This window comes from Bos javanicus, chromosome 22, assembly GCF_032452875.1.
Source record: "Bos javanicus breed banteng chromosome 22, ARS-OSU_banteng_1.0, whole genome shotgun sequence".
Classification (NCBI taxonomy): Eukaryota; Metazoa; Chordata; class Mammalia; order Artiodactyla; family Bovidae; genus Bos; species Bos javanicus.
The window spans coordinates 48,285,247-48,303,210 of NC_083889.1; the positions used below are offsets into that span (position 1 = coordinate 48,285,247).

General features: G+C 36.9%; 1 protein-coding gene across 43 annotated transcripts in view; it reads left to right on the forward strand.

The window, feature by feature from the left end:
- PBRM1 (polybromo 1) overlaps nucleotides 1-17,964 on the forward strand; it is a 106,906-nt gene that overhangs the window by 59,685 nt on the left and 29,257 nt on the right. For 33 of the 43 annotated variants that reach the window (XM_061396724.1, XM_061396738.1, XM_061396722.1 and 30 more), the window contains 5 exons: nucleotides 882-1,524; nucleotides 5,412-5,623; nucleotides 10,826-11,011; nucleotides 11,925-12,082; nucleotides 12,795-13,058. In XM_061396724.1, coding sequence (XP_061252708.1) covers nucleotides 882-1,524; nucleotides 5,412-5,623; nucleotides 10,826-11,011; nucleotides 11,925-12,082; nucleotides 12,795-13,058 — 1,463 coding nt within the window. The remainder of the gene's footprint in view (nucleotides 1-881; nucleotides 1,525-5,411; nucleotides 5,624-10,825; nucleotides 11,012-11,924; nucleotides 12,083-12,794; nucleotides 13,059-17,964) is intronic. The other 10 variants (XM_061396725.1, XM_061396754.1, XM_061396730.1 and 7 more) reach the window with 1 other exon arrangement.

Sequence of the window (17,964 nt, forward strand, 5' to 3'; positions counted from 1 at the left end):
GATTTCCCTTTTCATTTACCAGTTTTCAAAGTAATGAAATACAGACAAGATAATGCATTGGCTTACTAAAATCCTGCAATATCTACCCCATTGTTTGTTTTTATCATTAAGGACTACTAGATTTAAACATATTCCTGAGTTTTAACCCATTGCAATTATGGTTCTTGTTGATATTTAATGTTGTCCCAGGTTGGCTGCTGTGGCCTTTTGAGCTGGCCATAGTAAGAAGTCGTTGATAGACTTTTACTGTCTAGCGTCTCAAGATACAGCAAACTGATCTTGTGTAGAGTAGGAATCAACCATTTGCAAAAGAGCTAATAACATTAGTTTTTGAAATCAGTATTCTAAAAATATAGTCAGAATTATTTAGGGGTATACTGCAACTAGGTTGGTCACTGTTTCTAGAATTTTCAGTGGACAGAGCTAAGAAATTTTGTATTTTATATTTAAAGAGAAAATGCACCATAAATTCATATCGATACTCTCAATTGAGATTCCAGGCCACAAAGTTTTTATTCATTGTCCTCTGTTTTAATGTCTTTATCTCTTTTTTTTCCTTGATGAAAATCTCAGTTCTCAAGGATACCGTAGGAGATGGAATTAGACTGTCACAAAACTGCTCATTTCCTTTATTCTGCCTTATTCACAACTATCTCAACATAACAGTACTTTCTTTTCCGCCAAAAATATGAGTACTGAAAATAGTTTGTTTTTCTAGTTCTTTCTTTGTTGATGGGATATATTTCACTAGAAAAATGCTAATTACTGTGTTTTATACATCACTTGAAATAATTCCTTCCTTGGGTTATGCTACCAACTTTATACAAATTTAGGTTCATTTGTTTTATTTTATTCATTTAACCTTAAGTCTTTTTCTTTAGGTAGGAAGAGTGGTATTTCTCCTAAAAAATCAAAATACATGACTCCAATGCAGCAGAAACTAAATGAAGTCTATGAAGCTGTAAAGAACTATACTGATAAGAGGGGTCGCCGCCTCAGTGCCATATTTCTGAGGCTTCCCTCCAGATCCGAGCTGCCTGACTACTATTTGACCATTAAAAAGCCCATGGACATGGAAAAAATTCGAAGTCACATGATGGCCAACAAATACCAAGATATAGACTCCATGGTTGAGGACTTCGTCATGATGTTTAACAATGCCTGTACATACAATGAGCCCGAGTCTTTGATCTACAAAGATGCCCTTGTCCTACACAAAGTGCTGCTTGAAACTCGGAGGGACTTAGAAGGAGATGAGGACTCGCATGTCCCAAATGTAACCTTGCTGATTCAGGAGCTTATCCATAATCTTTTTGTGTCAGTCATGAGTCATCAGGATGATGAAGGAAGATGCTACAGTGATTCCTTAGCAGAAATTCCTGCTGTGGATCCTAGCTTTCCAAACAAACCTCCTCTTACTTTTGACATAATTAGGAAGAATGTTGAAAATAACCGCTACCGACGGCTTGATTTATTTCAAGAGCATATGTTTGAAGTATTGGAGAGGGCAAGAAGGATGAATCGGTATGTTTTCAAAGTCATTTCTTTTTGAGAAGGTGTGACACAGAAGGTGTAAAATAGAGGAAAGAATTTGCTTTGATGTGCTATTTCAGCGTACAGTTGGTGGGGTGCTATTTTAAATTTTAATTAGAATGTATAGAGAGTAAGAATGTTCTGGGGGAGAGAAGACACACTACTGAATTGGGTCAATGAGGGGAAGAAATGAGAGACAAAATTGAGGATATGTTGAAAGGATAAACTTAAAATACAGCCTTTCATAGAACATGTATTTTAAAAGGATGGAATGCTTTTAATTAGAAATAATAATAGGATTTTCTTTTAAAGTTTGAGTTCAGTGCAAGTGTGCTTTAAGTAAAGTAGCTCTAAAATATTGATCTGAGCTTACACTGATTTAAATTTGATTGCCATTTCAGACTCCTCAAAGGGCTTCTTTTTAGTTTCAGATTTGTCACTTTTAAGTTCATTCTGCAGACATTAAATGTTATAAAAAGAAGAGGCAGTCAAATTTAAATTTCCATCAAACTTAAATCCCCTTCTAATTTTGATCTGTGCTGTATATTTGCCACACAACAATAGCATATACTCAGCTGTGGAAATAGTTTCAGTTCTGCAATCATGGTGGGTCTTCTCTGTGCTTTTGGGATCACTTGGGGAGAATAAAAGAGTTAAGAATACACACCCTACCTTCCTAGAGCTTATTATCTGTTATGCTGATTGCTAGACCTTTAGTCAGTGGGCATGGGGTAATTCCAGCCAGGGACTCTATGAAGCCTGGGTTTGCTCTGGATCTTGAAAGAAAAGTGAAAAGTAATATTTGCTGTTCCTATTGAGCGCTCGCCCTTTGTAAAGTACCATGTAGACGATCTCTAACCCTTACTGTAGCCATCATAGGTAAGGGATAATCTTCCAATTTGTATATGAAGACGTGCACGACAGAGAGAAGTAACTTGCCATAGTCACACAACTAGTAAATGCAGCGACTCATCTTGTTCCTCACTGCAGGGAGCTGCTGCTGAGCCAGTCACCAGGAGGCCAGTCAAGCAGTGTAGCCAGGGATGGTAAGACTTGAGCTCTGTGCTCTGAGAGCTTAAAGTCTGACAGTTGGAACAGCACCTGTGCTTAGGGAGCAATCGTTCCCAGCATGAGATAACATTTAAGGACTTGGTATTTAGTAAGATGGTGGAGTAATAAACTTCTTTAGGGTTCTAAAGAGCATGAGATGTCAGGGAAGAATGGGGAAATGGGTGGGATTCACATCAGGTAAGTGGTGTGAGTAAAGGCATAAGATTAGGAAATGAGTACGGTGTGTTCACAGGATAGGTAGAGTTAGGGTCAGGTTGGAGAGGCCTCTGAGAGACATGTTTTAAGATATGGTCCTTATTCTTCAACAGTGAAGAAATAAAGCCGGGAGGGGAGTGCATCTTGCAGTCAGAATCTGCATTCATTTCTTAGTTTTCATTTATCCTAAAAATATTTATTAAATGGCTACCAGTTACGAGCATGTTCTGGATACATGGAATATACCAGTGGACAAAACAGACAAACCCTTGCCTCATGGAGCTTAGAGTTCTATTCTTGTTCTCAGTTTACTTAAATAGTCCTTAAATCTAAAGTCACTCCTCTTCTCCCTACCCCATACCCTACCCCCATTACTTCGTGGGCTTAGTTCTATGAATGAGTCTTCCACAATACATTTGTCTCTTAGATTATTATTGGGCTTCCCTCGTGGCTCATATGGTAAAGAGTCTGCCTGCAGTACAGGAGACCTGGGTTCAATCTCTGGGTTGGAAAGATCCCCTGGAGAAGGAAATGGCAACCCACTCTATTATCCCTTGCCTGGAAAATTCCATGGACGAAGAGCCTGGCAGGCTATACTTCGTGGAGTCGCAGAGAGTCAGACATGACTGAGCAACTTCACTTTCTTTCTTTCTTAGATTATTAGCAGCTTTGTTCCTTGTATAGATGACATGATTAGTTTAGGAACTAAGCAGATTTGTATCTGTAAGAAATAAACTCTTTTCGTTCTCCCATTATTGACCTGATTAGCTTTTGCTGTTGAGGCCTAGGAGGTAGCTGCTGCTGCTAAGTCACTTCAGTCGTGTCCGACTCTGTGTGACCCCATAGACGGCAGCTCACCAGGCTCCCCCGTCCCTGGGATTCTCCAGGCAAGAACAGTGGAGTGGGTTGCCATTTCCTTCTCCAATGCATAAAAGTGAAAGTGAAGTCGCTCAGTCGTGTCTGACTCTTAGCGACCCCATGGATTGCAGCCCACCAGGCTCCTCCATCCATGGGATTTTCCAGGCAAGAGTACTGGAGTAGAGTCCAACGTAACTTTACAATATTCCCTTCTTTGTCTGAGGTTTCACTTTCTGCAGTTTAAGTTACCCAAGATCAGTCAAGATCCAAAAGTACTAAATGAAAAACCCAGAAGTAAACAATTTGTAATTTTAAAATTAACACAATTTGTAGTTTTTATAGTGTTCTGAGTGCATGATGGAATTATAAATCTGCCCTTTGAAAGTAGCATGGATTATCAAAAGTGCATTTTCAGTTTTAATTTTATACTTGTAATTATAAGCTCTTATAAAATTAATTTCAAGTGAACAGCCTTCAGAAGTCTCTATTCAGAAAATAGGCATCAGAATAGTGTCGTTGAAGTTTCTTCCCTTGGCCCGTTTTAGTTTTATTGCTTTCCTACAAGTGTTAGCATTTCTGTAACCCGAAAAGATTTTAGAATCTTCCTAGAAACACCCATCTGGGTTGTTATTGGCAGTGTTTTAGGTTGCCAGGTCACCTGTGCTTGTGGTCAGCATTCTGGAGTAAGATGCTCTAATGGTCGGTGTCAGCAAGCAGCTGACTGGGCTTGGCTGCAGCATCCACACTGCCCTGGCCAGAATGCCTCCATGACTGCTGCTAAGTCTTTGTCTCTGGTTATCCTTGTGAATAATTTTTCAAGCCCTGATATTCCTAGTAGTTAATAGAATTATCTTTAGGCCTTCCTCAGACCAACACAGTGGATGACAAATAGTAATAAAATTTCTTTGAGTCTAAATTATGAAGTTCATTTTGCCCAATCGTCTAATTTTATAAATGGGGAGAATCTCTTAAAAGTTTTCAGTATGACACAGATGATTTTTTTTTTTTCTATCTTTCACTGTGTTGCCTCTGCTGGTTCCCCAGAATTATGTAGGTATTTCTCGGGAACTAAAATGAACACTAACTCTGAGGCCTACACCCATTTTATGATACTCTCAGGACTTTGCAATTTAGGTTCAAATATTTACTGAGTCCTAGCAGCCTAGATACCCACTCCAGTGTTCTTGCCTGGAGAATCCCAGGGGCAGGAGAGCCTGGTGGGCTAACGTCTATGGGGTCACACAGAGTCGGACATGACTGAAGTGACTTAGCAGCAGCAGCAGCAGCCTAGACAACCATGATATAGATCCCCCCCCTAAAAAAAGGCTAAATCTTCTGTTAATATTTTATCTAGTGTGTTGATCCCTTAACTAAAAGAAAGTTAGAATTAATCCCAAGATTAGATTCAGGTAAGTGTTAGATGTGGTATGAAGCCTTAGTATAGTCCTTGGTTCTGGCATCCCTCTTCTGTTGCCAAACTTAGTAGTGAATGTACCACGTTTCTCCCCCAGGAAGCTGGATGATTTTACATGAGCTATACAGGGAGTGAGCCTTAAAGAAATGGGAACTGGTGGGCAGGAGGCTCACTGAGGTAAAATTGAACAAATTTTAAGGAGATACCCATACTAGAACTGCTCAGAAGTTATCACTATATCAATGAATACAGTAAAGAAGCATTTCATAGAATGCTTAACATATGATCAGGGTGTTTGAAAGAAGCATATTGTCAATGAATGTTCTTGATGCTGTTATAGGACAGATTCTGAAATATATGAGGATGCGGTAGAACTTCAGCAGTTTTTTATTAAAATTCGTGATGAACTCTGCAAAAATGGAGAGATCCTTCTTTCACCAGCACTCAGCTATACCACAAAACATTTGCATAATGATGTGGAGAAAGAAAAGAAGGAAAAACTGCCAAAAGAAATAGAGGAAGATAAACTAAAACGAGAAGAAGAAAAAAGAGGTTAGTTTCTTTTCATTTTGTTAAATGTGAAGGAACATTATACTCTATCCTAGGTGGTCTTGCTGTAGAGTAGACCTCTCTTTGTATAAATGAAGACTCAGGGTGTTGGCTCTTACCAAATGGACATGGTAAGCTGGAAATGTTTCTGTCAGTATCAACTTAGTCGTCAGACTGGGAAAGATTGTAAGTTGCCTGTGACACAGCTCTTACTCTTAGTATTTCCAGAACAGAGTCAGTTAATTCACAAACGTGGCAGCTTAATACCTCTTAATACTGCTAGTAAATAAAAACCTAAGGGGCCCAGCTGAGGCTCAAAAGCATTCTCAGCAGTGAGTGCATAAAGTTTCTGCCCTATTGTTCAACAGCATAGCTGTCCTTATATGGACTCAAGACAAGTAGATACTTTGGTTGAACCACTTAAGGAGGAGGAAATTTTTATTTTAATTGTATCAACCTAAAAATGTTACCTTGAGTCACTTGCCAGAGCTTAGAAATATTTGAAAGTAGGAACTTTTATTAGAAAGTTAATCATTCCTGAAAAAAGAGTTCACATAAAATAACTAGAATGTATAACTTTTCCAAGAGTCATATTTATCTTTGGCATCAAGTCTGTTCCTTAGAATTTTTTCCTCAGGAAAGGGAGCAAAATAAGTTGATTTAAGCAAATTCTCATAAGCAGTGGCATATGCAAAAGAGAAGAGAAAGGAACCTGGTTGGTGAGGACTGAATTTACCAGCATAGGGCTACCTGCCAGTAGAAACCAGCAGCTTTTTGCCATAGGGAATGTGCTCATTGATGATGATGAGAGAGAGAGAGAGTGCATGGGTGTGTGTGGGTGTGTGTTGGACTGGAAGAGGGGGTGGTTTTATGTCTTGACCACCAACAAAAGCAGTTGATGCAGGAATGAACTGAGTAAACTTGCAGCTTTGCTTGCCCCAGGTAACAGTTGACGTTGAGGAATATCCTGAAAATTATTGTAGAAGGACTAACATAAGCTCTTCACACATTCTTGGTTAACTGGAAAGCTGCCCGTGTGTAGAGGAGTTGCGAGAAGCTGATGAGGTGAAGGGGAAAGATACACCATGCAAATAGTAACCATAATGACTTGGAGTGGCTATATTAATCAGACAAATAAACTTTAAGAAATATTACTAGAGATGAAGAGGGACATTTTAAAATGTTAAAAGGGTCAAAAACATATAATACTTATAAATGTATATGTACCTATGGAGGAGAAAATGGCAACCCACTCCAGTATTCTTGCCTGGGAAATCCCATGGACAGAGGAACCTGGCAGGCTGCAGTCCATGGGGTCGCAGAAGAGCCAGACACGACTTAGAAACTAAGCAGCAAACAAAATGTACCTAACAGTGGGGCTGCAAAGTACATGAAGCAAAAGCTGACAGAACTGAAAAGGGAAACATTTCAGTTATTAGAATCTTGATGCGCCTTTCTCAGCAAATGACAGGCTAAACCAAAAATTGGCAAAAGTATGACTTATTAAGATTAGGCTGTCATAGACTGAATATTATGTCCCCCACCAAAATTCATATGTTGTAGCCTCCAATGCAGAGAAGGCAGTGGCACTCCACTCCAGTACTCTTGCCTGGAAAATCCCATGGACGGAGGAGCCTTGTAGGCTGCAGTCCATGGGGTCGCTAAAAGTCGGACACGACTGAGCGACTTCACTTTCACTTTTCACTTTCATGCACTGGAGAAGGAAATGGCAACCCACTCCACTGTTCTTGCCTGGAGAATCCCAGGGACGGGGACTTGGATTTCTTTTTTCAATGTGGTACCTGTCTTCTGAGCCTGGGAGCCTTTGCTGATGAGAGCAAAGGAGGACTGCTGCAAAGGACTGCTTTCTGAGGCTGCCAGAGCATCCCTGTCAGTAATTACTCACCTTTTGCACTAATTCAGAGACTCTTCCCCAGCATGAGACTGGAGGTAGGTAGGAAGTGGTACTTTGCCGTAGAATGTGAGGTCAGCACTGGAAGGATGGAGTAGGAAAAGCTTAGAAGCAGAGTACTCTGAAGGTTGTTGTAACTAGTTATTTATGAGTATTGAAAGATGGCAAAATGCTGAAAAGAATGGTGGTTGTATGTCAGTCAGCCTTCTCTGTCTTTAAGTCACGGAGTAGATTTCTTAATAATCAGTGGAAATTGAAGGAAACAAGATGTCACACACCCTGTTTTTTTATATTAAATGCCAGAACTAACTATTCCTACTTGGCTCAGTAAGCAAAATAAGACTACATAAACGTGGGCAGATGGTATGCAGATACCATTGCTCCTTCCAAAACGATTCAAATGACGAAAGGGGGCTTTTAAAACAAGCACAAAATCATTCACTCCCCTCAAAAAAAGCGAAGGAAATAGTGGAAGAGAAGATGATGGCAGTTAAAATTTAGAAGCTAGAAAAATTGATAGCTAATGCTGGCTTCAAGGCTACCGTTGGATAAAGACCTTAGGCCATTTCCTGTTGAGAAAGGCGCAAGCATTAGAATGCCCTGTACACCTGAAAAATGAAGGTGCATGCAAGACTGGAAGCAAAAAGTTGAGTTGAAAGTCTAAAGGAGTTGAACCTCTAGATTACCTCCCCACCCTTCCTCTGACTGTTCATCCCTGAAGTGTCCAGACTCAGGGATACCAGGCTGACCTAAGGGTTGGGGTATGGTTCTGAAGAGGGGAGTTAGGAAAGGATTTATACTAAATAGTGAGACCCCTGACCTTCTAAACTTCTGATCTCCTAGAATAGCTTTTAATCTTGGGACAGGGAGAATTTTTCTCTTGAAAAATGCAGCAGGCAGTGGGGGAAAACTAAAGATAACATCTGGTCCTCAGTGAAATCCATCATTCACCCAGCTCTGTGTATGCTGGCCTGTGTATGCTGGAGAGCTTCCAGTCAGCTTTTTAAGTGTTTTAACATTTTAAATAGAAGCAGATATTTATTTAAATGGACCAAATATTTAAGTGAAATCTCTCTAAGATGTTAAGATAAAGAACAAAACAAAAAAAAGAACCTTAGCGGAAACAGAAGAAGTGAAGGCTGCAGGAGAAAATACTAGGCTTCAAGGCCTGGAACTAGTTCTCTGTGGCTCCACACTTTACCCCCGAATCATCTTTTCTCATGAGAGGGAGCACATGTTTGTACCTGAGTTGTTTTGTCAGCCTGTTTCCTGTCTCTAGAGTTTGGGGGGTTACCAGCCTTTCATTTTGTACCCTTTCTGTCCCTTTCAGGGCAGCATTTCTGCTGGCATAAAATTCTCAAGAACCTTGTGAATCTACTGCATATGTCACAAGGATTCATTTGATTAATCAACTACTAGACAACATTTTCTGCCAAAATTGTCAAAACTCTTTTAAAAATGTATAATACCAGTGTTAGAGAGTAAATGGAGAAACAGACCCCTACTCCCTTGTAGCCAAATAGTGATGGATTTAGATTGGTATAGACTTTGGGGGTCAATTTGGAACATGCATTTAAAAACATTTAATGTGCTTATTTCCAGATCTTCTGTTTATGAAAAATTATCCGAATGAAGTAATCAAAGAAACGGCAAAGCTTTTTACTAAAGAAAAAACTATGGTGTTTGTAAATGATGGCTTACATGTTGTTTAGTTGCTAAGTCATGTCCGACTCTTTGTGACCCCGTGGACTGTATAGTATGCTAGGTTTCCCTGTTCTTTACTATCTCCCAGAGTTTGCTCAGATTCATGTCCATTGAGTTGATGATGCTATCTAACCATCTCATCCTCTGCCACCCTCTTCCTCTTTTTGCCTTCAGTCCTTCCCAGCATCAGAGTCCTTTCCATTGTTAGATCTTCGCATCAGATGGCCAAAGTATTGGAGCTTCAGCATCAGTCCTTTCAATTAATATTTAGGGTTGATTTCCTTTAGCATTGTTTGGTTGATCTCCTTCCAGTCCAAAGGACTCTCAAGACTCTTCTCCAGCACCACAGTTTGAAGACATTAGTTCTTCAGCACTCAGCTTTCTTTATGGTCCAACTTTGACATCCATACATGACTACTGGATAAACCATAGCTTCGACTATAACAGGTCTTTGTTGGCAAAGTGACATCTTTGCTTTTTAATACACTGTTTAGGTTTGTTTTAGCTTTCCTTCCAAGGATTAAGCGTCTTTTAATTTCATGACTGCCATCATCCATGGTGATTTTCGAGCCCAGGAAAATAAAATCTGTCACTGCTACCACTCTTTTCCCATCTATTTGCCATGAGTGATGGGACCAGATGCCATGATCTTAGTTTTTTGAATGGTGACCTTTAAGCCCACTGTTTGACTCCTGTCTTTCATCCTCATCAAGATGATCTTCAGTTCCTCTTGGCTTTCTGCCATTAGAGTGGTATCGTCTGCATATCTGAAGTTGTTGATATTTCTCCTGGAAATCTTGATTCCAGCTTGTGATATGGAAGCCATTAAAAAATATTCTTTAGCAAAACTAAAAATCTTCTTGAAAAGCATTTGATCTCAGAGGAAATTTTTATGATATTAAGTGTATAAAGATACAGTTTCTGGGCTTCTCTGATAGCTCAGACAGTAAAGAATCTGCCTGCATTGCAGGAGGCACAGGTTTGATCCCTGGAGAAGGAAATGGCAACCCACTCCAATATTCTTGCCTGGACAATTCCACGGACAGAGGAGACTGGCAGGCTACAGTCCATGGGGTCGCAAAGAGTCCGTCACGACTGAGTGACTAATACTTTTCATATATAGTTTACAGTATGTTGTATGAAATACATGTCTCGTTAGTTCTAAGATTCCATTCATTGTGACATAACCATGTAATAACAGTCAGAAGAAAGAAATTTCAGAGGTATTAAGATGGCAAGAAAGTACATACAAGATTATCTCTAGGATCACATGATTTATGAGTGGCTTGTTTTCTTCTTTATACCTTTTTGTATCATCCAAAATGACTACAGTGAGCATATATTATTATGGTGATTATTTTTATTCTGTAGATACTTTATGTATTTATTTAAATTAATGGCAGTTGGTTGTAATTTTAAAAGACAATTTTGAGTAGAGACTGTTAGGAATGTGTATATCATACTATTTGTCCTGAATCCTGCCTTGGAGTATCTGGAAAAGAATTAAATGTATTAGTACGTGTAGTTTTAATCCTGCATCTGATTGCCACATCCCTTTCATGAGAACATTTTTCTCTTTTTCACCTAAGAAGCTGAAAAGAGTGAAGATTCCTCAGGAGCTGCAGGCCTCTCAGGCTTACATCGCACATACAGCCAGGACTGCAGCTTCAAGAACAGCATGTACCATGTTGGAGATTACGTCTATGTGGAGCCCTCAGAGGTCAATCTACAACCGCATATCGTCTGTATTGAGAGACTGTGGGAAGATTCTGCTGGTAAGTTCATTTTAAATTGGGGAGCAAATTGGTGAGATGTGATTATCTTACTCCTTGTTTCTCAGGGAAGGAAATTGTAACTCAGACATCTTTATGCCTTTCCACAGTAGTTGTTTTACACTCTTAATAAGTACAATTCAATACCCACTATATGAGGAACATAGGATCGAGCTCTGTTGGGCAGTGGCATAGCTGAGTCAAAAGAGACGCAACTTCTTGAAGTCTAGATGAGATTCATTCATTCAACTGATACTTATTAAAAAAATCCGGGAGCCAAACCCTGTAGGATGGCCGAGAACCAGAACAAAAGGTCTGTGTTTTGTCCCTGGCAAAACCACTCTGGTAAAAGTCACAAATAAAGAAGAAATTGTTATAGAGAGACATGTGGCTTAGAATTTGGCTTCAAATTTGATTTCAAAAAGGCTTCCTAGAACAGTTGGCTTTATCTTGAAACAGAGAATGAATAGGAGTTAATGAAGCCAAAACCAAGCAGAAGTGTGATCCAGACAATCCAGTTCTTTCATAAATACATCATAAATACAAAGGTATTTACCTTTGTATTCTTGAACCCAAGTGCTACATATGTCCTTTAGTATGTCTTACATCCTTATTAAAGCACACAGCTCTAGCTGTGTCCTGACCCAGCAGAGTAGAGTAGGTCCCATCCCGTTCCTTGTTCTATTTATTTTACTTCTTTTACTATAATGGGGAAAGTAGCATTTTTAGGTGTGATTTCACTTTAGTATTTTTAGTATTATTTCTTCTAAGATAATTCTGTTAAGGAACCATGGCCTAAAAGCACATTGCTCGGTTCAGCCCACGGCAGATTGGATGGAGTATTTGCTCATTTTACAAAGAATATGTTATTTCCATTAATGGTAATTCTCTCTCTTTTTCCCTCTTTGTTTTTGAGGTGAAAAATGGTTGTATGGCTGTTGGTTTTATCGGCCAAATGAAACATTCCATTTGGCTACACGGAAATTTCTAGAAAAAGAAGTTTTTAAGAGTGACTATTACAATAAAGTTCCTGTTAGTAAAATTCTAGGAAAATGTGTGGTCATGTTTGTCAAGGTAAGAAACTTATTGATCCCCAAACAGTAAATTATTTCATGGAGTTCACATGGAGTTTCACAACCACAGAAAATTGATATTTACGAAATGAATAGCTCTGTTTAAAACTGTTTGAATTTTTTAGGCTGTGTCTCTGGCTTTATGTAAAGATTTGAGGACAAATAAATCTGAGCATAAAAGTGAAAGACCCTTTGCTGCCTGTGCTATATAGCTATATGCAGTTAGCTTAAATTTTTTTATATTGCCAGACAAATTTTTAAAGATGACATTTTCTGAAGAATCATTAAATCTTCAGTGTGGTTCTAGGTAATATGGTGTACTTTTTGTTTGTCTGTCTACTATAGGCACAGGCTCAAAGCTTTAAAGAACTAGCTGTCTAAAATACTAATGTACTGTCATAGGAGCAGTTGGTAAAACTTCAGGTCAGTTCAGTCGCTCAGTTGTGTCCGACTCTTTGCGACCCCATGGACTGCAGCACACCAGGCCTCCCTGTTCATCAGGGAGGTAAACTAAATAAGCTAAATAGAATATACTAAGTAATGCCATTCTATATAAGGAAATACTCCTGATCTCTAACCATTTACCATTTGTTGTTGTCAAAAAGTCTTAACACTTTAGCTTTTATTTCTTTGCTTGGTTGGTGTTTTTGTGTTTTTTGGTTGATTGGTTTTCAGAAAATTCACCTAATTGATTTTATTCTTATATGCACCAGGAATACTTTAAATTATGCCCAGAAAATTTTCGAGATGAGGATGTTTTTGTCTGTGAATCACGATATTCTGCCAAAACCAAATCTTTTAAGAAAATTAAACTGTGGACCATGCCCGTCAGCTCGGTTAGGTTTGTCCCTCGAGATGTGCCCTTGCCTGTGGTCCGAGTGGCCTCTGTATTTGCAAACGCAGATAAAGCGGATGATGAGAAGAATACAGACAACTCAGAGGACAGTCGAACTGAAGACAGTTGTAACTTGGAAAAGGTATGTAGATAATAGCCACACAGAAAAGAATTTTAATTTCAAAACACCCCTTCTCAAAAATAAATGAATAAAGTATTCAACTTCAGAATTAGAAAAAGAGTAATAATATAAAACTTTAGCCTAACAAAAAGAAGGGAACTATAAAGGAAAGAGAAATTAATACTTGAAAAACATAATAGCAGGACTGAAAAGGAGACTTTGATGGGTTCAATGAGATAAACTACCAATTGTCCTAATAAAGGAAAAAGAAAGGCATTAAGCTCAACATACAAAATATAGAGGAAATTTAAAGACTTGTGCATTTCTGTTAATAAATTTGAAAACCTGAATGAAGGCATTCCCTGGCAGTTCAGAGGTTAGGACTTTGTACTTTCATTGGCGAGGGCCTGGGTTCAGTCCCTGTTTGGGGAACTAAGATCTCACAAGCCTCTTGGTGCAGTCAAAAAATAACTAAAACAAAAACAAATAATAATAGTAAGATCTGAATGAAATGAGTAATTTTCCAAGATAATACCAATTAGTTAAATGAAATCAAGAAGAGATAAAATGTTTAAGTAGATAACAACATGAAGTTTTTTTGTTTTTTTTTTTTAATGTCAGAGAGCTCAGTCCAAAAAGTACTTAGGTCAGATAATTCCATAGGTAAATTCTTTCACCCTTTAAAGTATTCCAGAAGTTCCCAGGCAGTCCTGGGGTGATTAAGACTCCACGCTTCTACTGCATGGTGGCATGAGTTTGATCCCTGGTTGGGGAACTAAGATCCCACATGCTGTGCAGTAAAGCCAAAAAAAATTATCACGGAGTATGGAGATCAAGGAAAACTTCCTAGTTTGTCTTACCAGGACAGAATAATCTTTGATCCAAAGTCAAAAAATAAAAACAGAAAACTGCAGTTGAGTATCAGTTTATAAATATTGATACAAAAAATACTTGGGGAAAAAAGTGAAATCAGATACAAATGAAATCACATTAGTTCTCTGAGAGCAGCATCACCAAGTAGAAGGAAGTTCATTCTTGGAATATAAGGATTAGTCAAAATTAGGAAAATTTAGTAATACACTTCTATATATTCGTAGATCAAAAGAGAAATTATTTGATAAGGCATAATATTCATCTGGATTGATGTCTTTAAATAGATAGTCCCTCAAAATGATTTTAAAAAATTGTATATCAAGCCTAAAGTGAAAGAAATTCCTTTGAAAGCTGTATACACAACATAGGTGCTTGCTTTATCATTATGTGTATTTTTCTGAAAAGAACCAATATAACTAGACAGACAAAAGTAGTAAAATATTGACAACAAAGAGGCAAAATTATTTTTTTGCTGAGAATGGGGGAGAAATTAACTGTGAAAAGTTTTTGAATACAGAGCCTACAACAAGTAGAAATTTCAAAATCCACATATAAGTTAATAGCTTTCTTGTATAAGCACAACAGTAATTTCATAAGATTTTGAAAGTAAAATGAAACTGTTGAATAGATTTTAACAAATGTTATAAAAAATCTTGGAAGAAACTATCCAATTCACATGAACCAAAAAAAAAAAAATACACTAAGAAATTATCTTAAAAGGAGCATATGGAACCTGTAGGAGGAAGAAAAACAGTCTGCTGAAAGGTACTGAAGATTTACTTGAGTAAGTTGTTTTGAAACTTGACAATACTATCATTCTTATGAAAGAATAAATGCATGACAGTCACGAGAAAAAGCAGAAAAACTGAAAGAGCGGTTGAGAGTGCTTTAACCCTGCCAGATAATATGGCATTTTACAAAGATACATTTTTAAAATATTGAGTTAGTTCATAATTGATTAATGAAGGGAATAGCCTTTTCACAGTTAAATCCAGACTATAAAGATACTCAATCATTCATTTTAGTTTTACATATTTTAACTTTTATTTTGAAATTATTTTAGACTTAACACATGTGCAGAGTGCTTAGCAAAGATAGTATAAAGACATTCCTTATATTCTTCATTCAGCTTCTGCTAATGTTAACACCTTGTAAAGCATAGTACAGGGATCAAAACCAGAAAGTTAGCATTAATACTATTTACTAATCTAGAGACCTTATTCATTTTTCCCCTTTTGTCCCACAGTCGCCTTTTTTTCTTCTAATTTTATTGAGATATAATTGACATATAGCATTGTATAAGTTTTAAGTTGTACCGCATAATGATTTGACTTACCTACATCATGATGATTACCACAGTAAGTGTGGTAATCAACATCCGTCAACTCATATAGGTACAACATTAAAGAAATAGGAAAAAAAGTTTTTTTCCCCTTGTGATAAGAACTCTCTTAACATCTTTCATATAATGTACAGTAGTATTAATTATATTCATCATGTTGTACATTACATCCCTGGTACTTATTTATAACTAGAAGTTTGAACTTTTTGACTGTCATAATCCAATCCCCCTTCCCCCTCATATCCTGCCTCGTAACCACAAATCTGATCTCTTTTTGTGAGTTTGTGGATTTGAAATATAATTAACCTACAATACTATGTTAGTTTCTGGTATACAGCGTAATGATTCAGTATTTCTATTATATTTCAAAATGATCACCATGATAAATCTAGTCATCATTTAAACATACAAAGATATTATATAATTATTCCCTGTGTTGTACATTTCATACCTGTGATTCATTTATAACTGAGAGTTTGTATAAACGCAGTATTTTAACTCAGCAAGAGAGGATAGAATAAAATGATATTGGAAAAACTGATAGCTATTTGAAAAAAGAAGAAAAAAAAACCTACTTGAACTCCTTTCATTTCATATTCCAAAATAAGTAAGGTATAAACATTAAAAAAGAAACATAAGTTGCTAGCCTAAGTACATTTATGTTATGTACATATAATCTTTTATTCACTGATAAGCTTGGAATGGATCCTTTATATGAGATAAAACCCGGTAGCCACAAAAGAAAAAAAAAGATCATTTTCTAGATTTACAATTGACAGTATCAGTTAGTTTAATAAAACAGTCTTAGGACTGCTGTTGCTAAAGTACAAGATCTCTTTGAAGTCTAGGAAAAAAATAATACTAGAAAAATGGGCAAAGGATCAAATAGATCATTTATAAAAGATCAAAAAAACATAAATGTTTTAATCTAATAGTTTTTAAAATGCCCAGCAAACTGACAGTTCTGAAGACTAGTAATATACACAGCCTGGTGTGAGTGTGGGACAGCACATCCCATCAGTGGCTTTGACCCTGCTGTCTGATAACAGGGAATGTGTTCCAACATAGTACTCAACCCTGGGCCACATCCAAATGCCCCTGAATAGGAATTTGTCACACATCCATTCATATAATGCAAATGTGTAGTTAGCAGAAGGAATCAACAAATTGCAGAATGGAATATGATTCCATCATTACTCAGAAAAAACAAAAATGTGTGCTTTATGTTTTATGTATGTGTAAACAACATGAAAAACTATAAATTGGTTAAACTGGGTGGTTATCTCTGGGGTTGGATCACAGAAAACTTGATTTTTAAATTTTGCATACTCTAATGTTTGAATTATTTCCAACAGATGCACTTTTTATATAGGGTGAAAGCATTTTTAAATTTTTAGTGTAAAAAACAAGAAAAAAATTTTTTAGTTTCTTAGATAAAAATCCATTTTAGTGTCATTAAAATGTTAAAAAGAGAAAAGGAGCTTGGGAAAGAACATGATATTTTGTACATTTTATCAGTATGTCTGGGAATCATAGAGATACTAATTTTAAAAGAGGAAATACCAGTGGAAATCAGTGTGGGAATTAAATTTGTTTTTGTTATTGGAGTTCATTAGTACCCCGTGTCCTGTGTATGAATTACTTTTTTTAGTCTTATATCTTTATTTTAATATTGCATGGCTAAAATATATTATACCAAGAAATTTTTAGAAGGATAACTAGAACAGAACCCATTCCTAAAATAAATATGTATTCTTAATCTCAGGTCTGTCTTTTTCACAGCTCCATTCCTCCTGGCACCCCTCAATCTAGTATATGTGTGGTACCTCTCTCATTCTTAAGAATTTTCTAAGAAGTCCATTTCAGTATCACATTTGAAATCATAAAGATCAAAGCATTAAATTATCTGGGCATTCCAGAAGAGTTTTTTTTCCCTTAAGTTTTAAGTTTTTGATATTTTCAGGAAAATGCAGTAGAAAATTTGGGGGTTTTGCAGTTTCCTCAGTTTTTATATGTTTTAGAGCTTTTGTATTTATTTATTTAATTTTTTTTTTATTAGAGCTTTTGTATTTAAAACACCTAGTGCTATATGCTCATTATCTGCTAGATTCTCAGTAAATTATGTTTCTTAGTTTCATTAATCAGAAGTATCTTTTCTTTTTTTTTTTTGTTAAGACTATAAGAACAATAGTGAACATTAAGTGGTTTATGAGCCAGGCGTTATTCTGTGTACTTAACATGGATTGTGTCATATAAGCTTCCTAACAACCCCATCTGATTTGCATACTGTCTTCATTTTACAGATGATGAACCCAAGGCATAAGAGGTCAAGTAGTTTACCCAGTGTCACAGCAGTCAGTAGGTGACAGACCCTATACATTATTAAAAAGCAGAGTATATGTGTTTCTGTCACAGAGGCTATACTGTTCTTTTCATGTTAGAATAAATCAAGATGGTAAAATTTTTAAATCAGTTGTTAATATGCAGAAATTAAGAGCTTAGTAAATATGGTGAAGAGGAAGTTTGTATAGTATTTGCTCCTTTATAACAGTTGAATGAGGCTGTTTCTGAAATTAAGTCTTCATTGTTGGTCGTTGGTGGGGTTTTTTTTGGGTTTTGTTTTTCTTTTTTTTTTTTGGCTAAAGTCTCCGAGAATGGGAAAAGGAAGGAGAGAGTAGTAAAAGGATCTTTGAGTAACATTTTATGAAAATG